This window comes from Electrona antarctica, assembly GCF_951216825.1.
Source record: "Electrona antarctica genome assembly, chromosome: 7".
Lineage (NCBI taxonomy): Eukaryota > Metazoa > Chordata > Actinopteri > Myctophiformes > Myctophidae > Electrona > Electrona antarctica.
In genome coordinates, this window is record NC_136812.1 from 24,889,739 (window position 1) to 24,913,241 (window position 23,503).

The 23,503-nt window shown below is 41.3% G+C and overlaps 2 protein-coding genes across 4 annotated transcripts in view; one reads left to right on the top strand and one right to left on the bottom strand.

Moving 5' to 3' along the window:
* Positions 1-1,452: 1,452 nt before the first annotated feature.
* Positions 1,453-19,950, bottom strand: ntmt2 (N-terminal Xaa-Pro-Lys N-methyltransferase). Of its 3 annotated transcripts, none has more exons than XM_079505009.1 (5): positions 19,824-19,950; positions 11,115-11,665; positions 7,639-7,808; positions 4,141-4,396; positions 1,453-2,970 (listed from the first exon to the last, which is right to left on the bottom strand). In XM_079505009.1, exons 2-5 carry the CDS (start codon positions 11,344-11,346, stop codon positions 2,684-2,686), a joined length of 945 nt encoding a protein of 314 aa, XP_079361135.1. In that variant the 5' UTR covers positions 11,347-11,665; positions 19,824-19,950; the 3' UTR covers positions 1,453-2,683. The 3 variants fall into 3 exon arrangements, with proteins under 3 accessions (XP_079361135.1, XP_079361134.1, XP_079361136.1); XM_079505008.1 differs by having other exon boundaries at positions 7,636-7,808; XM_079505010.1 differs by having other exon boundaries at positions 7,636-7,808; positions 11,115-11,262; positions 19,824-19,932.
* Positions 19,951-20,386: 436 nt separating this feature from the next.
* Positions 20,387-23,503, top strand: part of kifap3a (kinesin-associated protein 3a) — a 35,967-nt gene continuing 32,850 nt past the window's right edge. Inside the window, exons 1-2 of the mRNA XM_079505781.1 lie at positions 20,387-20,528; positions 21,574-21,705. Of these exons, the coding sequence (XP_079361907.1) occupies positions 20,479-20,528; positions 21,574-21,705 (182 nt within the window). The 5' untranslated portion in view covers positions 20,387-20,478. The remainder of the gene's footprint in view (positions 20,529-21,573; positions 21,706-23,503) is intronic.

Genomic DNA, 23,503 nt, shown 5'->3' on the forward strand with positions numbered 1-23,503 from the left:
ATACATCCCACAAAGGCTTACTCTATTCAGGATCAAAGCCCAGGCTGTCTGGCCTCATGGGCCCTGGTCTGGAAAACGACCCACTTGTTGCTTCACATGAAGATGATGATGATGATGATGATAGAGGCTCTAGGCTTACTAACATTCTGCCGTGAGCCCCGTGCACCATCATTACAATGAGCTTTCTTAAGATTTCCTGAAGAAAAGCAATTCCCTGCCATTACCCATTTCACTATTTTCCTCCACAACTGGTTCTCTGGCTGTGACTTCAATCATTTCCAGCAGGGCTTTGTGTGTTTGGGTTACAAAGTCTGCCCTGAACATGTTGTTGGTCACTATGTCGTCCAGTGTTCACAGTCTTTCTCCTGTCTGTGCTGGCTGTGTAAGATATACCGTGTCTGGAGCCAGGCCCATAGCTCTGCACTGCTGACGTGACTGGACAAATTAGTGTTAGTTCAGCTAATATATTCAAACTGCTGCTGGGCCGCTGTGGAGGACATTGAGAAGTATTAGAAATGATAGCCTTGACTGTCAGCGACGCTAACCACTCCTGAAAAGGTGACAGCACATTTGGCTGCTATTTACCAAAGGAGAAAAAAATACCTACAAGTTTAAGTTTGGGCCATTTTGATCTTTAATTCATACGGGATGTGGAAAATGTGTATGGTCCATTCACATCTCAAAAGACTCATTCTGACGAGAGCAACGTGCCGCAGAGATCATCTCACGCCATCGTGCCTTCAGCACTTTGATGATTTTGTACTTTTTCAGAGGCCACTCATTGACAAACTATCCTTTCATAAAAGCTCAGGGAGGAACAACTGCGCTCCACTCTCCTAGGGTCCGGGCCCACCATTCCCGTCGAGCGCTTACGCACGCAAATGCTGAATATTTGAGGCGACTCCTGGATGTGTTTTATGCAGACAACATCTGACAGGCCTGAACTGGAGCCAAGGCAGATATGAAAGCAGGCACTGTCTGTCAAAACCAGGAAATAATCACCTCCCATCCACCTCAGGGGCCCAGCTGAAAGTCATTAACCTAAACAATGTGCTGCTTCTACTGTTAGTTTGAAGAAAATAATAATACTTAGGACAATTATCATAACCATTTGAGAGGATCTCAATTATCTTATGTTTTTTAGTTCTCTCTGTGGACGATTGCAGTGTAGTAGTCGTCAGGGATGTGGATGGGCCGAACTGTAGGAATATTTGGAGAAAAGTGGTCAGTATTTATGTTCCTGCCTTGATTATAATGGCCAATGGTGATTACCCATCTTAAATCCTATTAGCCTTTGTTTGGAACACAAGATGAGAAACATCATCTATGAAAGAACATTTCAAAAATCATAAAACTAGATCCATATGCTTGCTGAGTTGGCAAGACATTTTGTAGAGCCTCATTCGTTGTGAGCCAAGCCTTGAAATTGAAAGACAATGTCACCAGTTAAGAGAGACTTCTTCAGTTGAATTTAATTAAATCAAATATATCATCCACCAAATTGTACTGTCATTGTTCCAACGACTCGTGCTCCAAAGCCTTTCTGGTTTACAAAAAAATATCGGGAGTTTCTACAGTTGAGAAATACTGCAACATAGCCTATACGACATCTTTGCGTATCAGCTGATTAAAATCTTGTCATCTAAAACTGTACCACACATTAAGTACAGATAATATAAAAAGGACTATGTCTATGAATTTGCAATTTTACAGGCAAAGATATAATACATACTGTGCTTATGTAAAACATGATTATGTACAGCTGACCAACTAGAAGCGAAGCTCGATTTATACTTAGTTGTGCGCCAATGTCACCTAATGAAAATAGCACAAGCTTGACGTGAGCTTGTAAATTAACTATTTCTGTTATAACAGTCACTCAATGAATGCAAAAATAATACATGCAAAGTACACATAAAGTACCCGAGGCTACACACACAAAATAGTGTGTACACCCCCTCCAAAAAACAAAGTCAGCAATATAAGTAACAAGGTTTTACGTGCATCTAACATGATTCTTATTGATTTATATGAAATTAAATGCACAGAAGGATTTGTTATGTAATGAGAATACAAAAATATACATAAATTATAAATGATCTGTTATTCACAGTAAAACATTTTGGTTTTACTTAAAAACTAAAAGAAAATATTTAGTTTAAAGAGGAAATCGTACTTAAGCCAGAATGGTACACTTCAGTACTATTCTGAAACCATGAACAATGGCCTCTCAGAGTAAAAAAGAAAAAAGAAATAACTCAGGCAGTCCAGGCTTTGTCTGTTCTCTGACATCAATAATCTGGGCAGTATACTTCAAAAGAAGTCAAATCTTTTTTGGCATGCCGATACCGAAGAAGTTCTCTGCGGACAAAATCGTTTTATACTCAATGTGGTTTTCGCAAGAAAGAAATATTCGGCGAGGGAATCCGTGTGTTCGTTTTCTCCGCAATCATGTCTCTTGTTTCCGCAAGAAGTATGCTGCCCACTCTAATAGTAATAACATAATATGGCATGATATCATATGGTATGGTACGGTATGGCATCTTAGGCTTTAACGGTATAAAATGTAAAATCTGTTTTAGTGTGAATTTCCCTTTTAATTGCCTTCAGTTGGAGCCAATGATGACCTACTATTATATTTCTACAGTGCAATATCCTATAACTCCTGACTTGATGATCTCCTTCACTTCTTCTCCTTCTCCTTCTCCGGCACCGGCACCATGGCGATCATCCAGACGGGAACCATGACTTCCGGTAAGCCCAACTGCCTCTCGACGGCCAGCACCTCCAGGCCGGCCTTGGCGATGATGCTCCGCATGATGTCCAGGTGACGGATGATGCTGCTATCAACAGAGTCCAGTTTGCAGCCCTGTCGGGCCATGTTGTCCTTAAGGATGATGACACCGTTGGGACGCAGGCTCTTCTTGCAGCGGAACAGGAAGTTCATCAGGTCCTTATCAGTTAGGTGGCCTGGGGAGACAGGGTCAAAGCATGACCAACTAGCCAAACAAATTAAAAATGAATTAAAAACAAAATCACAATGTAACTAAAGGAAATCACAATCTAGCTATAGCACATAAACCCCAACAAGAAAACCTTCACAACTTGTGAATTATTATTCACAATAATAATAGTTATAATAATTCATAGTTATATTATAACTAATAATCAGATCTGAACTGTAGCAGCAGGCTTTGTAAAATATGTCATGGTGATACACAGTATGTGCCTTTTTAATAAAGTACTGTATGCCCAGGTTTTCTTTTGCTTGGTGAAAGTGTGACAGGGTTCACTCTGTGAAATGAGGGGCATGTGACTGTCTGAGAGGAGAGGAGGAGGAAATGAAGAGAGGGGATGGAGGCGGAGGGTTAGGATGAAGTCAAATGAGGCAAGAAAGGCACTACCTGGAATATCCTGCCTCTGAGCACTCATTCATTTCAGGAAAAGGAGAAATAAATGCTAGTATCGTCTAAAATAAGACATGTGGGTTCGGGCAGTAAGTCAGGACTTCCAGTCTTCCACCCTTTCACATTGGCATCGACTGCTGGCAGCAACTCTGAGGTTCAGTAGGCTTGAAGCTATATCATATAGCTGCAATGTATAGTTCCGTAGTTCCACACTCACCTGTATATAAATATATGCCCTCATAGAAAAAGACCACCTCTGAGCTGAAATTATATGTAAACATTGGAAAGATGTACAGTATACTGTATCTAAAATGCACTCATAAATAATGGTAAATGGTGCATTTATATAGTGCATATTTATAAGGTGCTTTACATAGATTGTGCAATGTGCATTACATTCACCCATTCACACACACATTCATACACCGATTGCGGCGGAAGCCATGCAAGGTACCAACCAGCACATCGGGAGCAATTTGGGGTTCAGTGTCTTGCCCAAGGACACTTCGACATGTAGACAGAGGAGCCGGGATTCGAACCGCCGACCCATGGATCATTGGACGACTTCTTGCTCTACCTCTTGAGCCACAGTCGCCCCCTCAGGCACTCAGGCACACGTGTGTACACTTATTGTGCTCTCTTTCTCAGAGGTTCAAATGCACGTCATCGGCACAATGAAAAATGTGCACACGAAGACGCTGTACTTGACATAACAAATGCTTCACAGACTTACATGCGACCCACTGAATCCAAATGACGTCGTATCTCTTTTTAGGCGGCGTCCACTCCTGCAGACTGTAGCAGTAGTAGCTCTCGATGCGGTCGGCGTCATCGCCGAGGTACTCCTCGTGTGCATGGAGCAGGAAGTGCTCCATCATGTCCGCCATCTCCATTTTCTCGAACACAGGCAGGAGGACACCTTTTGACACGCGGCCGATGCCACAGCCGCAGTCCAGGGCGCAGTGTGTGCCTGCCTTACCAATAGGAGCCTATAGGAGTCCAGGAACAGAAGGGGGCTGTATGTTACACATTCAAAAGTGCTGGAGATAAAACATTTCCAAGGATAAATACCATATACCATGTGTACACGTATATGGTGCCCACATGAAAAGTACATTGAAATGTCAATTTTCATGCTGCATGTTATTACAATAACTGTAAGTTATCAAAAGGCCTGATTCTTTATTTTCTATCTTGCCAGATGTCTGACCTCCCGTAGTTCAAAGAGCAGAGCACCAACAGGCACGCCTACACTACCTCAGGGCAAGGAACCGTGAACTTTAACATGAGAGAACAAAAAGATGCATAACTTGAATCACATTGCTTTTACTCCCTCTTCATTTTGTATTCTGACTTCACTTCATCCCCCCTGGAGTAAGGGGGGGGGGGGGGGGGGGGGGGTCAGGGGCCCCATTGTGTGATTGTATGAAAGATGGGGCCCTGAGGAACTCTATGCTTGTTAGAGGTGGCTTCCTGGTTTGGGTGAATTACTGCCATATTGCGCCGTGCGCATGTACTTCAGTTTAACCTGGATGCACTCTAAATCTCCCCACCGTGCTCATTTTTAATGGAGATGTCAGGTTAAGGAGCTAGGAACCAATAGAAGGCAGCCATGGTGAAGTTTGTAGAACACGATATGTAGTTGACTACTTTCTGATGAAGAAGGATTTCATGATTTGTGGATTCTCTGCATGTTTTTGGTATACTGTACTGCACTTCAGCGTATCCACATGCACCACTGCGCCCACTCATACAACCACAAACGCACACATACACATAATGTCTGCAAGACTATGGTGTGCAACTAGCCCACAATACAGCATAGTCTAGCTATGTTGTAGTGTACTGTATACAGTACTCGTTTGTGATGGCAATCCGGAAAGTGATTGGTCGAGTGGGGCAGATCGTATGTGGACTCTCGTTTTGTCGCATTACCCGGTTTGGGACACTGTGTGTGGTGAGCCTGTCCTTAAGCTATACGTTTGTAAATCTATGGTCTTTAAACCGCAGTCAAAAAATTGAACTAGGGGAATGCCCCTTTTAATATTTCTTCTTAGTTTGGTATTTTGGTATAATAATTGTTTGCTAACTCGTAGCTTGACTAGCGAGACTAAAATAATTGATTTACATTATGTGGGGAACAAAAACAATGCAATGCCAACCGGAACACACCACACCTTTTTCTAAACCAGATCACACCGCTCAGTTTTTAAATAAATACCGGCCTTACAGCCTATAGTGATGCGAGGTTACATAAAGTGTAGTCATTGAAGGGCGCCACACTGTGTTAATCTGGTCTATAGGCCAACAGCTCCAGTATTACAACACCTCATCTAAAAACACATTATCAACACATATACGCCGACGCCGAGTATAGATTTTAATTAACGCAATCCTACCATGACATGCAGGCATTTCACCCACACAATGTTTACTATATGCAAGTGCATGCATCCAACAATATGCATGTTTTTACTTTGCCGCAATGCCACACATGATCCGTGTCAAACTCCTTCTCTTAAAGTGAACGCGGATGGTGGCATAGGCTAACTTAATTTATGCTAACAGCTAGCGGCAGAGAAAGAATTAATACATCGTATACACATACCCCAGCAGCGGACACAGACACGCACACACACACACACACACACACACACACACACACACACACACACACACACACACACGATGAGGACATGATGTCTCTAGAAAACAGGTGGACCTGTGCCTGGGGAGACAACTCAAACCTTGTAGTGCAACACTGTGTACCATTTCAAAGGATCATCTCATCAAGATTGTATGTTGTTGTTTGACATGTCAGATGATATGCTGATGACTGGGACGAATATCCACAAACTAGAAACCCCTTGACTGGAATGGGATTACAGAAGGCCTTGCAAGGTTCTCTGTTGTAACATGTGTGCTGCAACGAGCGTGCATGTATGGTTCTAATTAGTGTCTGAAGCTGTCAACTTGTGTCAAGGTCACAATGATGGACAGATGCAACAGTATTTCAGGACAGAGAGGTGCCAATCTCCAGGCACTGGGCATGTGGATTGTGAACACGATACTCCCGATATTTTGTCATTGGAACAGTTTTAAATTTGGTCTGCTTGTGTTTACATTAGCATTAGAGGCTAGGCTTCGCACCAGACACAGCACAACAACATGCATTTCCTTTCCTTTTAACATCCAGATGCTAGTAGCTTATAATTAGGTGTCTCATAGAAGTGAGTGACCCTATAAATAACCTGCTGTCTAGGCCAAAACACATTCTGAATTGGCATGATTCCCATAATGCCCAGTAACCTACATTCACACACAAGCATATGCACCGCCACCACACACAGATGCACGACGCCGCACACACACGTTATAAAACTGTTGTAGTTAGCTATGACGTACATTACTGAATGTTTTTTATATAAAATAATGTGCGCTCATGCTCGCTTAATCACAGAGAATGCATGGGTGTCTCCGTATTCCACAGAATACAAGATTATTACTCATTGGAACTATATCCCCCTAGAAATCCCCCCACAAGTATGGTCAGCGTCATTTAACCCTAACCGCACACCACATTGTTGGACTAATGCGCCATTGGAATTACGAGCGGTAATTGGCTACATTTCCAACAGGTATCTCTTATGTCTTATTGCTATAATAAATGGATACAGAATGTTATGTTAATAATACCCACGTTGTGGTGAACATGATCAAAATTACTTAAGTGTAAGTGATATCTTTTTGGTTAAAAGGTTTAGCACTATTCTGATAGTAATCATTGCTATAGAGTGTTTGTTCAGGGGGTCTCCCCATATCTCCAGCTCTTTAATAAGACAGAAAATACATTTTCAGGTGGGTTGCCAATTTCAGCCAATCAGGAGCGAGTGCCCATTTAGGTTTAAGTGTTATAGTGTTTCAGTTCCAATTTGTTTAGGAAAGAGCTTTTTCTTCATTTTGCATCTATGACCTACAACACTAACCTTCTCTATATAACCCTGCAGACATGCTACTGGCAGAGCTATATTGAGGCCTCCATGCAGATGATATTTGATCTTTGTGTTGAATGATACAGTGGACATTGATATGGATATACAGTAGAGTAGTGAAATGCCACAGCAGCACGTGTGCATGAGGAAAGAGGGAGACACTCTCTTATTGTATTTTAGTGCTTTGATGCATTGAAAACATTCTTTTAGGAATGTTACCCCTGCTTTAAACTCACCACAAACCTGCTCAGAAACTGCCTGGACCCTTCCAGATCAACGTGGGAGATCTCCACAAAATCTCCCATCATGCCCTCCTCTGAGGCAGGCACATCCTCGTAGAACTTCTGAGCGCGGTAGTAGAACTGTTTCTCACCCTTGATGTACTCGCAGGTGACTGGAAACAGCTTGACTGTTGGCAGAAAGACAGACAGTTTAATTGTTAGGAAGAAGAGGAGACAAATGTATACAGAACATGATTGTGGGGGTGTAGGGTAACAGTAATGAATCATCTGTGCATGTTGAAAATAACCTTCCCCAGGCCTTGAACAACATTCATATTATTTTATGGCACTGGGGTGCCATAGTTATGAAGTTATGATCAGTGTTTACCATCTCATCAGAGATGTAGAATGATAATGACATATCAACTTGCAGATAAGGGAGTATTTTGTCATTCTAACCCTCTGATCAGCTGTTATGACGGAAGGCAGCTAGTGATATTCATCCTCACTGTTGACCATTCCTGTTTAGGTCACTGCAGAGAAAAGGTTATATTTATTGTGAAGTTGACAAGATGCTATGATCCATACTCTTATGAAGTGTGTGTGTGTGTAAGGAGACAGGGTGTCACAGGGAACATGTGTTTGCTCGTCAAGGATGTGCAGTGGCAGAATCCATGACGGAATGCATTCATTTTAACCATGGCTCCTCAGCTCTATAAACATAATGGACAAGGCAAAAATACAAGAAGGGGATTTTGACGCCTCCAGGCAATCAAGTATTAAAGCATTTTCCATTTCAGCCCCCTCATCATGAAATATCTCAAGGTGTCTTTTGGCACAGAGAGTAGATTTTGATACAAGATAGGCACTAGAGGGACTGCAGTCGTGTGACCTCATAGCAGGGCTCTCAGAGGGAGAGCCTTGCTAAATATAGAAGCGCAGAGAAAGACCACGAAGCAGGGAAACGTGTGAGAGTGTGTGTCTGGCACTTCTTTGCCAAAGATGTGATGATGACACTATCCCTTTAACCTCTCGAAGCTGCATGGGTTGGCGAGATTGACTTCTGACCTTCTGTTTGAACAAGATTACTTTGTGATGTCCAATTAAAGAATAAACTCTAACAAATATTGTTTGCTCCTATTGTTCATTAAAGGGATAGTTCAGATTTTTTTAACTTAAACTTTATGAAATACTAGTTTAATATAGTGGTTGCAACTGTATTAATTGATTGCCCGAGTCCCGTGGTGGATGTTCTGTTCTGGTTTTGGTCAATATTAAGTAGTTCCAGTCATTTTGTGGAGAGCACTGGGGCCACGCAGTAGAAGTAAATTAATTCACAAAACTAACGTAATTTGTATTGTTGACCTATATGACCTATATAAATATTTGCACAACTTTCGTTCAACTTTGACCCCTCTATCACATGGAACTATTTTTTGGGCGTAGTGATATGGACACAAAAAACATAGTTCTGTGTGATAGAGGGGTAAGAAATGAACGAAAGTTGCACTAATATTTTAGAAATAGGTCAACAATACAAATTACGTGAATTAATTTACTTTTAATGCGTGGCCCCCTGTTCCCCCCACAAAATGACCGGAACTACTTAATATTTAACCAAAACCAGAGCAGAACTCCCACCACGGGACTCGGGCAATCAATTAATACAGTTGCAACCACTATATTAATGACAAGTATTTCATACAGCGATTTCTTTTTTTATTATTTACTATAGTCCTGCCACAAAAGATCACAGGATCTACTGAATGTGAAGGTAGCCTACTGGGGGGAAGCCACACTGTCATAGGCTCAATATGTCAGTTTGACACATTCAGTAGATCCCTTGATGTTTTGTGGCCAGATGCAATTTCTTGGGATCTAGTAGGACTATAGTAAATAATAAAAAAAAAATCGCTATAAAATTTTGTAAAAGAATACATATTTAGCCCCATGCTCGAATGCCCCCGCCCCCCTGTCAAAAACAGCTAAAATCCCTAAAACGAAAGCAAGCAGCAAATGAAAAGAAATTAACACTCATCTTTTACTTTCTAATAAAAACCTAAAACATGAACCTTGGTTGAAAAAAACTAAAGTTGTCCTTTAAGTTAAAAAAATCTGAACAGTTTGTAGGGGTATAGTTGCAATGTGTGTTATATCTGCCAGTAACATAATGGTTACATCAATGTCTGGTTGAACACTCATGAAGACATAAAAGATTAATTGAATTCTACATAATACTGTAAGTGAAATAGGCAATGTCAAGTACACCTATCTATATGGTCCGAAAGTGATTGCTCTTCACCAGGCCGGACCTCTGAAGATTGGAGACTATACCATATACAGTATTTTTGCTCATATCCGTCCATGTGTGTGTGTTGTCACATGTATCAGCTAGTGTCTCTGTGAGCAACTAAACTCTGGCATTGCTGGATCAATCAACATGACACTTTGCATGCACATTGTAGTAGGCCAAGGTAGAATCTCCACCCCAAATTCATCAATCGGCCTCATGGTGGCGCTCTAACAGGACAATACACCGTTTGGCAGATAACTCTTAAACTGTAGGTCGTACAAAATACAAAATGTTCCCATGATTCAGGTTCAAAGTTTGCGGGAGAGATCCGTTTTGCATGAAGTCACACAAACCATGAGTGCAGCGCCACGCATCCGATACCTGTCAAACTCTGTACGCACAGCGCACACTCCCAGTAGGCCAAGGACGAACCACCACCCCACATTTTTCAAACCGGCCAGATGGTGGTGCTATAATAGCCCACTTCCAGACAAGATTTTCTCTCATTTTGCGTTTTCTTCAAAACACACTTTTGAAACAACCCCTGCAAATGTTGTCCAAAAAATTTAACCAGTATACATAATCTCTGGAGTCATATGTGATCAAGATATCAGTCTATGCACCATCAACATTCAGTATAATTTATTTCCTGCAGAGATGTGATTGATTGATTCATTGAAATGTTTATTTCACAGTAGAATGGGTACATTTCAAACGAAAGCACAAGTCAATACTGTGGACGACACCATGATTAAGCATTACACTTGTTATGTATCCATCTACTGCATGTCAAGGCACAGTTCATTTTCACAATAGATACACAATTAGCTGCATTAAAGCAGCTTAATTTAGCAGAATTCCAATACTTATACATTAAACATACTGTAACATTTACACTACACATGATTGACATAATATATTTACGCGGCAGGACCTATACTGATAGTCTACTCGACTACATGTATGATGATCATGGAGTTGCATTTCCCACTGCCATTGGTAACAACAATAACAAAAATATCTAGCCTGTGTGCTACCACACAACATTCCTTGTTGTGTGGATTTGCCTTTCTTTACAGCAGGTACTGTAAGACAACACATCCTACAACTTTCCATGCAGTTATTCTAGTGCTTCCACTGACCCCCACAATTTGATTTTTTTACATTATAAAGTGAAACACTGGCCCATGCATCTTCTTACCAATGGGAGTCTTCTCCAAGAGGTAAAGGTAGCTGGCAAAGAACTCATTCCTCAGCGTGTGTTGCAGATGGAAGGACATGCTGTGTTTACCCATCTCAGCGTCGGCCCCTTTCCAGCGGTCTTTCATGACTTGGTGAGCTTGCTGAGCCTGTAACAAAAGGTTGGCTGGTTTTTCAACGTATTCAGACTCCACAGAGCTATTGTCTGGATTTGAAACCTCTGCAGCTTCCATATTGACTATATGGCCTTGCGGCTCCTTTGGCTTAGTAGCTGAAGTTATCCACACTAAGAGTGTGTGTGACTCAGCCACAGCATGCAGCAGACGGTGTGTCTGTGTGGGACCCTATTGCACCAGCTGTTGCTATCTGTGTCCTGTTCAGAAGTCACTGGCAGTCTTGACGAAAGGCGATCAGGCAAAGATTCTTTACTTTGGGTGGTGCTGAGAAGGTCCCATTTTCACATCACCTGCCACTGCCAGGGATGTTGACTTGGGGAGGGGTGAAAGAGAGGAAGCTTTTCACCCCTCAACCAGTATAGTAGGTTGAGGTAGCCTTTGGTAGTCAGAAAGAGAGAGAGTAAAAAAAAATCAATTGAAAGGGTGACTAGTCAGCTCCTTTAAGACAAAGGCATGCAGTGTGGCATCTGAGCTTTAGGCCATGCACAAATACCAGCAGCGTATACAGTAAGAACCATACATCTGACCTCCAGCATTTACGTAAACAGCGTTGCTATAATTAACATCATCATGATATCATGTTTGTATACATACTGCTACAGCCATGCTGTTCTCTATAGGCAAGATATGCATTCCAAGGAATCTATAGTAAGGATGCCCATGCAAGCTCGCTCAACATAACTTAAGGTTTAGTTTCTACTGTTACTAGGCAGAATAAGTACCCAAGACAGATTAGCCTTAGCAACGACTGTGATAATGAATATATAAGAACACTGGATCTCAAAGCGAGGGGTCATTCTAGGCGGGGGTCCCCCCAGCAAACAGTTTAAACACATACCTATTTTATTTATTATTTTCATTATATTATTGTATGGGCGTCCCTGGCACCAAATCTTGTCTATATGGGTCCACAGCAAAATGCATATCACACATTATTCTCCAACAATGATTGATTGTGTTTACATTTGACCCATAAATACTGGTTTAACATTTGCACACGGCTTTTAGTTTTTGGTCTAGTTCATTCAGTTCGTTTTGTTCATCTGTCAGTTCATGGTCATACTGTACATACCAGGCATGATCGCCTTGACCTCTTTGGGTTGGAGAATCTTTTTTAAGCAGAAGAATGAAGATGGCATGCACGAGACTCGCATTTCTGTAACAAAGATACTAACTTCTGGACGACAGACCTCAGATATAACTCGTGAGCATGTAGTGTCAGTTCTCTTTCAATCAATCACCACAAAGACTTATATTTCTGTCGCTCAACTGAAATTGTATTCTCAACAAGTCATGGTGTAAATTTAGAGCGGTGACGTCACACATCACTTGGTGAACTGTATGGTGCTTACACAAGCAGATACTCTCTGGAGTCAAATTTCACAATTTGCAGGTTGAAATAGCTTTTCAACCTGCAAATTAGCTTTTTTAAACCATTTTTGACCCGATGTTTTGGGACATTGGGTATTTAAGATGGATTTACAAACACACAACGTGTCGCGTCAAGACACATTCACTGTGAGCTTGTAGCCTATTGACAAATATTTTGTGACACCATGGTAGGAGTAGGACAAATTATAAAATTGGGTTTAAGTGGTAAATCTCTACTCTTTTTACAGAATTTACCTCCGTAACGCTTACCTGTACAAGACTTAGGTGGAATTGATACATGGTCAAGTTTAAAAACATTTTTCTAGGACTCACATCAGCTATCTGCCACTGGCGAAGCTATTGATCCAAGACATTTAAAGCTGAAACTTATTTTACTGAATAAAACGCTATTTTAACCAATCTGTATGGTAGGCGATAGCATGTTAATACATTAAATACAATGTAACTAGCATAGTGGTTGGAGGGAGGTGGTCTCCCTATGTTGTGCTGCAACCCTGCTGTCTGAAGCTCACAAGTGCTGCTTGTGGGCTGCACTCACAGGATGTCCATCTTGTAGTCCGCAATTTCCTTTATAGGGGGATATATGTGACCATACCAGCCTATATAATGGTATGTGACCATACTATAGAGCGTCGCAGTCCCGCCCTCTACCATGGACCAGGAAATGATTCTCCGTTCATTTTCCTCATAGACATTTCAGAAAGTATTTATTTAAAGACGTTTACGCCGCGGACAAAGCAAACTCGAGTCGTGACAAATCATGACAACAAACACAATTTTTGGGGCCAAAAAAATAATTAGAAAGAAGAAGCAAACGGCAGGTTACAGCACTTTTTTTGTTGTTTTTCTTCTTTGTAATTATTTGTTTGGTCCAAAATATTGTTTGTGTTGTCATGAGTTGTCACGACTCGAGTTGGCTTTGTCCGTGGCGTAACCGTCTTTAAATAAATACTTTCTGAAATGTCTATGGGAAAAATGCATTGGGATTCATTTCCTGGTCCATGGTAGGGGGCGGGACTGCGACGCTCTATTAACAACCTATATAAGGCAAATTTTTCATTATGCTTTAAGTAGCATGTGTAGGGAGTTTATGATTCTGAATCCATTCCAAGCATTAGTTTTGTACAAAAAACATAGCCGTCATCACAAATGTGATGCAAATGTGATGAGGTCAGCACATTTGGGCAGATTGGGCAAGTGGTTGTTAATGGTATGGTCACATATAACCCCCTATAAAAGTAATTGCTCAATGATGACAGCCGGTCAGCAGGTGGATTCATGAATGTATATAGACAATAGTTTTAGGCCAATAAAAAAACTATATATATATATCAAATTTCCCACTCCACGCCCCTGGCTGCTGGACTATGGTAGAAGTTTGCTCAAGTGGTGTAAAGGGTCATGTATAAAGTAGCTACATGTATAAGTAAATTATCACAGTGCAAAACAAATTCTTCCAGTGGTACCAATTTTATATACCGGTAAAACACTAAAATGTTGATACAAACATACAACATTTAAAAAATGTTTTCAATGGCATGTGTATTGTTTACTGTAGTTCACTTTTAGGGTGATGAGTCACACCTGTTGTGACTGGGGGTGGTCCACCGTGGGGGTGGCACACTGTACAATGGGGCAACACCGCATTTTAAGTATATAGGGCCAAAAATAGCTGACCTATTTATGGCATGCAACACCGTTGTACGCTGGAGCATACATAAAACACGAGAGAACACTCAACAGTAACACAAAGATGATTGATTTGTGTGACCCACTAAACAAGACGTTGTCCAGTCTGCTTGTAATTTTTTAAACCCTCCAGAAAGGGAACCCCAAGGTGCAACCCCACATTGAATATACAAATGTTCAGAACATAGTTTTAAACCCTCCAGAAAGGGAACACCAAGGTGCAACCCCACATTGAATATACACATGTTCAGAACATAGTTTTAAACCCTCCAGAAAGGGAACACCAAGGTGCAACCCCACATTGAATATACAAATGTTCAGAACATAGTTTTAAACCCTCCAGAAAGGGAACACCAAGGTGCAACACCACATTGAATATACAAATGTTCAGAACATAGTTTTCAACTTTTGAATGCCAGTTGGATCAAAATAAATGGTTGTGTACAGGTTGACTGATAATTAAAGACAACACAAATTCTAAAAACCACATCCTCCATCAGTGATGTAAATAGGTTTTTAATGTAATGAGTCCCGGGATGCAGGGATGGTCTTTTAGATGAGTCCCACTTCAACAACATTAGGAGTCATATTTTGCCATTTTTACAAATTGCAGCATTTAACTCCCATTTCATATGGTTATAATGTGGTTATATTCATGCAGAAAACAGAAGAAGACAGTACAGTAGTACTGTAGTGCATCCCGTGGATGCAGAAGTCGTTGTTTTATTGCGTCCCATAACTATAAACTGCGTTTTGGGATGCAAAATGCACCCTATTTTAATCTCTGCTCCATAAAGAATATGAGTTGCTGCCGTCTGGCAGACGGTACAGGTCACCATACTGTAAGCTCAACAGATATAAATTCTCCTTTGTTCCACTGTCAATCAAAGCACTCAATAACAGATAACTAACTATTGGGGGGAAAAGGGGACGACCTTATGAAGGGAGAGTGCAATACTGTAATACTTGAACCTCTTGATATATTGGCACACTGTGGTTAGGATAATTATTTTGTGTACTATGAACTGTATGTATGTATGTATGTATGTATGTATGTCGCTGTCTCTTGCTTGGTGCCCAAGACAAATTTCTCCTCTGAGACAATAATGGCTAATTTAATTGAAATCATTAATTGTTTTAAATCATTTGAGCCTAAAGTGGCAAAATCAGGGTACTGTCGCATGTTAAAAGTAGATTTAATTTGGCATTAAAGTGGCCCTAAAGGGTGAGGTCGGGGCACCCGCTGGCCAAGTGGTCCAGGCGCATGCCACATATAGGCTTTGGCCTGACAGCTTGTCGCGTGTTCGAGTACCGTTCATGACATTTGCTGCATGTCTCTCCCCTTCTCTCTCCCCCTCTTTCCTGTCCATCTTCACTTGATACTTGTGGCTGTCAATAAAGGCAGAAAAGCCAAAAACAAATCTTAAAAAATAAATAAAATAAAGGGTGAGGTCACGCTGAAACAACAGTTTCTTAATACGGCACAGTTGAGAAGCAGGAGTTAAACTATTAATCTGGTTTCAGTGAGGTCAAAACCGTCGGATGTAGTGTTGCTGGCCGGCTCCATATATGCAGATATGTCAAACCATGTATGACTATCCAGGGTTTGATGAGGTCAGTGTCGATGATAGGTGATGATAGTCAGCTACACACAACACACACACACACACACAGGATTTAGTGTCCCAAAATGCTATCCAATTAGCCCTGTATACACCACGGTATGTACACTAACTCAGGGCCAACCACTAGCTGGCATAAGGAGTTGCTTAGGGCCACAACCACTAGGGGCCTGTCATACTGTAGTCACATCAATTGTTCACACTTCTTGAGAAAGCTTGGCATTTCTTTCTTCCTATGACTCCTGTTCAGTCATCGCTGGTAATAGCAGATCAGGATTAGTCATTTCCAATGAAGATGTCTGCTCTTACACCTTCCTGGCACTAGACAGCTGGGAATCACACTCTGTGATGATGTGGTCAAGAAGATAAACAGCCATGTTTCATCTGATGTACTCTTATATGGTTTCTGCAGGAGCAGGGCCAAACTCATGCACAGGCAATGTAATCAAAACATGTGAGCCAATTATGTTCTCAGAAAAAGAGAGAAAAGAACCTGCACACTCATCTGCTCCAAACATTATACTTTATTGACAACGTTTCGAGCCAACTCGAGATGTGAGTGATCCACTCATTTAAGTCAATGCGTGGAACCAACACAACATGGTCATCAAATCAATTAAATACAGTGTTTCACATTTTTCAAATCCACAACAGTGGAATAAGCATAAATGGAAATTATTAGAATCTATATAAAACAGTGATTCAAATAATTAGGTATTATTACTTAGGCAATAATTCAAAGATAAATCATAGTTACAATAAATAAATAATAAAACGTGGCTGATGGGAAAGTCCCGTTCATTCCTTTTGGGGACGTGTTTAAGGTGTAAATCCAAAAGGATTCACGCTGTAGCAGCAATCTATTCAGATCTCAGCCTGGGACATTTCACATGTCCCAGGCTGATATCTGAGAGTGGCCACAGTAGCAGACAAGAAGTGCATTGCAACAGGGCTCTAAGGATCTTGGTTGCGAATGCTGCTTCTATGCTTGGAAATGCGTGTCTTTAGCGCCCTGTTGGTCTTGCCAACATATCCTAGACCGCATGGGCATTTTAGCAGATATAACATTTTTGGTTGTGCATGTTATAGTGCCATGTAAGTATTTACCCGTGAGTGCGTAAAGGTGTGGCTCTTTGTGGTGAAGTTGCATTGTGTGCAACGGCCGCATTTATAATTGCCAATGGGATTTGAGTAAAAAAAAAAAGAGGATTCTGGCAAAATAGGAGTGAGATCTGATTTAACAACAGTTTGTCTGATATTAGGAGGACATTTGTAAACAACCCTGGGCATTTCTTTAAAAGTACTTGCCAATTTGGGGTCGCTGCTGAGGATGTACCAATGTTTTTATAGCACGCTCAAATTCCTTACAAAGGGCTGAATATTGCACAATGCAACCGTTGGACCGTTACTTGAGGGGGCATCCAGTTTTGATTGTAGGACTTCCTCCTGTGTACAGTCACTAAATCTGTCACGTGCCTTTTTTAGCCATTCATATGGATAGCCTCTGCTTCTGAAGTGCGCATCTAGGAGATCTGCTTTTGAACCCAGCACCTCTACTAAGCATATTCTATTACTATTATTATTGCATTTATACTCCTTATTTCCTTCTAAGAGTGGTACATATGTGTTTTTAGGATGTCTCGCGTGGCCAGACAACTATATTCCACAATATCCGAATGTCCGAAAATTGTGGGAGGCAACAGTCTGGCCACACGAGACGATAACATACATAAAGAGTGGAAATTCAACTCTTCCCTTTAATCAGTGTGACGAATACATACATTTTGATAACTAGATCATTAAAATATGCTCAGACATTCAAGTTCTACACTGAAAAACCGGGTTCAAAGAAGAGTAAAGTTAAATAGTGCAGCATTAACATTCAACCCATATGAACATAACATGGAACACTTTATTAAAGTTAAAAAAGGAAAGTTACTGAAAATCCAAGCTGCTGAAATTACAGACCGAGTCTACATTTATGTAATCAAACTTAGTTATGTAATTTGCCATCAGAGTAGGTGTAAACAGGAAATTGAATCCTGCAATCCTTTGCGTAATGCAATGCAAATAGGTGAACTGAAGACCCCAGTTAACATATTCATTTCCAGACTCCAATAGTAACACGGCCCTGACAGCACTGACTGACACAACCTCATGACCTCTGTGACTAACCCTTGCAGTCAGGACATCCATCATAATAATCTGTGGCACCACAGCAAGCTAAAAGAGGCTGAACAGTTGTCTGGCAATATCTGCTTTGTAAAAAACCCAAAAACAAAACAAACAAAAAAAGTATATTAAACAGCTCTATTATATAATAGACTCTTATCAGACCTTTTTCAGGCGAATGTTCAGAATTTGTGTACGAGTTCACTACAGTTCACAGACTTCACACTGTGAAAGGAATTCCGGAAGATGTTTATATTACCACTTCAGATGATCTCCCTCTCCACCAGCACACCATCTAGTACATTCACATTACAATAACATCCAGATGATCTCCCTCTCCACCAGCACACCATCTAGTACATTCACATTACAATAACATCCAGGCGTGTCTGATAACTTAAAGCAGCACTATAGGCCCGCATGGAACTTTCCTCTTCTACCCTGGATTTTAACCTGCAGGTTTCCTGCTTAAAGGGTTAGTTCAGATTTTTAGACTTAAAGCTGAAATATACTTGCCATTAAAATTGTGGTTGCAAATATGTGCCTTTAATATAGTGGTTAAAGGTATTCATTGATTGCCTGTGGTGGAAGTGGCAACAATTTCCTATACAGCTTTATAAATCCAAAAATCTGAACCAATTAACGCTTTATGTGTAACTGCAAATTATTTTTGGATAGTACAGTGCTCAGTAATCACCGGCTTCAAGCGACATGGGATGCAATCTGATTTACCCTGATTTACCCCTGTGCTGCGGTGTGGGTGTCACGCTGACATATTCCAAAAGAAGCATATGAACGCTATAGGAGACAACGAACCTTCTGACCCCCCCCGCGAACGGCTCAGAAGCCGTTAAGTATTTTTAATGTTTGTACGACCGTTTTGGCAGCTCTGAAATTCTCTCTTCGGTCCCTCCTTGTTGACATCTCGGTTGGCTAGCTGCGCCTACGAGGCGCGTAGGGAGGCGCAGCTAGCCAACCGAGATGCTGGAGGCGGTACAATGGGATGTCAACAAGAGAGAATTTCAGAGCTGCCAAAACGGTCGTACAAACATTAAAAATACTTAACGGCTTCTGAGCCGTTCGCGGGGGGGGTCAGAAGGTTCGTTGTCTCCTATAGCGTTCATATGCTTCTTTTGGAATATGTCAGCGTGACACCCACACCGCAGCACAGGGGTAAGTCAGGGTAAATCAGATTGCATCCCATGTCGCTTGAAGTCGATGATAAGGAACCCTACGTAAAGTCATCAAAATGTCAGAAACTTTAACGTAGGGTTCCGAAAGGAGCTACCTATCTCCCAGACTCCCTCCTCAGACAGTTCAGTTTGCAGGATGTGAATGGACTTAATTTAACTTATACTCTCACACCTGTCAGTCAGACAGTGTAATCGCTCCTAAACTGTCTTCATCTGAGGCAGAATAAGACCATCCAACTGATATCACAAGGGCCCAATTATTATTTATACCCAAGACTAGACAGACAATGTGAAAAACTGCAACACAAAACAAATAATATTTTTTCAAAACAATTAATTGATATGTCATGATTCATGAAAGTCCTTGTTGTCAGTCAAGCTGTCATTTTAAAATGTCCACATAAACACAAATACACAGTGCAATGACAATAACTGTACCGTACAAACAAAATTACAGGAAACATACCGTGTACGCCGTCTGCACAGAATCTTTTAGGAGTAGTGATGTTTTTGTTCCTTTTTAACTTAGATTTTGTATTTTGTTGAGAGGCAGAAGAGCTCAGCCTCTGTTTGTGTTCTGACAACTTGACAAGACAAGGCATGACCAAAACCAACAGGTGATTGTAATGATGATCATTAGGGTCTCATGAAAGCACAGAACTGTAGATGGCGCTATACACCATACAAAATAAATACAAATAAAATACAGTTTGTTACCCAAAAACTAAAATACATTCACAATATTCATATTTTCAGAAAGGTAAGCAATAAATAAAATATTACAAAATACCCATCTCAGGGACAGAGCTACAGTCAGTGTGCCAGTGATCACCCTCCCCCTGTGCCAGTTGCCTAGCCCTGAAATACACAAATGAATACTGTAGCAGTTAAAATAAAGATAAGGCACAATAACGCTTTAATTTAGACAATATTCTTACCTCCACGCCCACAGATGGCAGTAGGTCTCCCCCTGTCCGTTTGTTTGCTGATATTGCATGCTGGGATCCTGTCATCCTCGCAGCCCTGGCAACCCTGCAACAGCACAGTAGAAACGATCCGCTATACGTACCGCACATCCAGCGTCTTGATGACATTAAAAACATCAATGTGCGCTTTATTACATGTCTAATATGGAGAAATTACAGGCGGAAGAGGCGCGCTATCTGAAAAGGTAATGATCGCTGTTGTTGTGTAAAGCTGTAGGCTAATAATGACGGGTGTTTGTGATGAGAGTCGAGAGATGCTGTTGTTGATGTGATAATGTTCCCAGCTGTTGGCAGCAGGCCATTGAAATGAACGGGCTGAATCATGATAGGCTATGTCTCAGTCAGAGGCAGGCGAGGCGAGGATCCACCACTGTAGCAGTGTGGCACTGACTGGTCATCTCATCCGTTCAATGTAATGTTATTACCAGTTTGTAGACAGAGTAAGCACAGTTTGAGCAAAGCACAGTTCAGAAAAGTATCTTCATTAATGAATCGGTATACCGACTGTAGCTAACAGGTCCCAATGAGGTGACCCATGTGTAACCATTCAGACGCATGGTTGCTTTCTTTCAGTTCTCTGTAAACAATAATACATCAGTTTATTAAACACATTTCTGCAGCCCTGCTATGATTATGTACATTTTCCATTTGATAGTAATGTAGAAATGAAATTTCTTTAGAATGTCCATCTTTCACAATCCCACACATCCTAATGACAACAATAAACACCAACCTGTCAATGCAATGCATCTTAGTTTACTCCTTCTCAAATATACACATTAACACATGTCTTTGGAATAGCTTTGTAGCAACTCATAATGTTATTACATTATGAGTTGCTACAGCTTTCTTAATAAAACCCTGCTGATTAATGCTGGTTAATCTTATAGGCACACGACAACAATAAATTAAATACAATAATACTTTTTTGTATAATCACACTACTATACCAAAAGGACTTATGCTTCCTTGAGACTGCACCAAAATAATATACTAAACCGTTATAGTATGAATGAATTGTTTTAATGCTGGACCCAGTTAAACCCAACCATACAACTGGAAAGAGTCTTAAAGCTAATCCCTATAGCACTCTACATCAGTTCACAAGTTCACAATCACAAGTTCGTTTTTTACTCTATGAAATACACCACTTGTTGTGACCACACAACAGTGGGCGTCACACATATGCTGTATTATTTTAATATAATGTCTGACTGAACTAATCTACAGGAAGGTGAAGGGAGGCAGCCTGGACGTCCACCCGACAGAGAGAGCTCTGGTCGTTCACTATGAGGTGGAAGCAACTATCCTGGGAGAACTGGGGGATCCCATGATCGGAGAGCGCAAGGAGTGTCAGAAAATGTTTGTGAAAATATATATATACAAATATTTATAAATATACAAAAGATATTGTTGCAAATTAAAGTCTGGCCGTATTGCTATACCAGACAGTTATTACGTACATTATGTACTGTATAGCAGATTATTATACATTATTACTATTATTGCTAGACTGGTGCCCGGCTGTAGAGCACAGAGTCGGTAACGATGGTAGTTGGAGATCCATGCCCCACCTGGCTATGCAATACCCGTGTCAGAGTACCCGTTCCGCCCATCTGTCCCTTTTATGCCCATATACTGTATGGAGATTTATGTATCTGTCTCTCTGTGTCCCTTTATTCCTATATATGGAGTTCTGTGTCAGGCATACCCAAATACGAACAGGCCAGCTCCATATATGGAGATATAGAGGGTGATCAGGTCCAGAGCCCAGGCAGAGGCTTTTGTGCTGGTTCTGGACAACTGGCTATCTAACAGACTCGACACCGGGCACAGCACTCCCTGTGGTGGTGTGGAACGTGTGTGTCAAATTTGAAGTTGGTGGGGCGAATGGTTCTCGAGTTACGTGGATTACAGACGTACACACACACGACTTGGTGCATTTATAGATGTACTGTATTATAGCAATTATTATTTTACATTATTACACGGCTTGGTTGAATGCTTGATTCTGATTGGTCAATCGCTCCGCTCTATAACAGACCGCTGTCTAATCAAAGCCTCGGAGCACCTGCTGCGCAACTTGATTTACTGCTGTATCCAACATGACAGCCATGAACACACACACACACACCACACACACACACACACACACACACACACACACACACACACACACACACACACACACACACACACACACACACACACACACACACACACACACACACACATTATCATTCAATGCAATCAGAAAGGACTTTTCTGTTTGGATGTATGGGCTGTCAAGGCCAGAAAGTCGTTTTGTCTCCACCAGGCCGAAGGCATGGGAGAGAGTATGTTTTGCACTCCGTCCGTCCGTCCGTGTGTCCGTCCGTCCGTTACCTGCTAATCTCTGGCACCGTTAATCCGGTCGATGCCAAATTTTGCACACACACTCCCTGGATGCCAACGACAAACCTCTGCCCCACATTTTCCACAATGGCCTGTTATAGCGCCACCATGAATCCGATTTAGACAAAACACATTTCTGTACATTACTCGTACACATTTTATCCATACATTACGCAATTCGGTATACACTATCTCCATAGACATGTGATCAACATGGCTCTGCACCATTTCCCATATTCCATCCTGATTGGCTAAGATTGGCTTCCAAAGCTTGCATGATTGGTCCGTTTCGAACAAAATGTCACATCACAAACACAATGTGCAATTTCCGTGAAATTATACACGTACATTTCCACTAGGCCGAGGATGACATGCCACAATTGTTTTTCAAAATCAGCCTAACGGTGGTGCTATAACAGGGCAATTCCTGTTTTTACCTACAGTATAACTGCATTGATATGTGTACAACTTTGTATGCACACTCCCTAGAGGCCATGGTAAAACATCTCCCCTGCATTTTCCACATCTCCCAGTTATAGCACCACCATGAGGCCGATTTCTGCAAAACACATTTGTTTATACTATTCGCACAGATTTCATCCAAATCTCACGCAAATCGGTACACATGATCTCTGTAGTCATGTGATCACGACGAGTCTGTTGGATTTCTCTGATTTTACACTGATTGGCTAAAATTGCCTTCCCAAGTTTTCAGGAGTGGCCCGTTTCGTACAAAATGCTGCAAATGTCCTGCTCATCCAGAATT

What these genes read in the sequence shown, in the direction of transcription:
- ntmt2 (XM_079505008.1), bottom strand. Translation starts at nt 11,346, where the DNA reads ATGGAAGCTGCAGAGGTTTCAAATCCAGACAATAGCTCTGTGGAGTCT. An exon ending in CTTGGAGAAGACTCCCATTG is followed by an intron (nt 7,809 to 11,114) that starts GTAAGAAGATGC and finishes TTCTGCCAACAG; the next exon opens with TCAAGCTGTTTCCAGTCACC. An exon ending in AGTTTCTGAGCAGGTTTGTG is followed by an intron (nt 4,397 to 7,635) that starts GTGAGTTTAAAG and finishes GGACTCCTATAG; the next exon opens with GCTCCTATTGGTAAGGCAGG.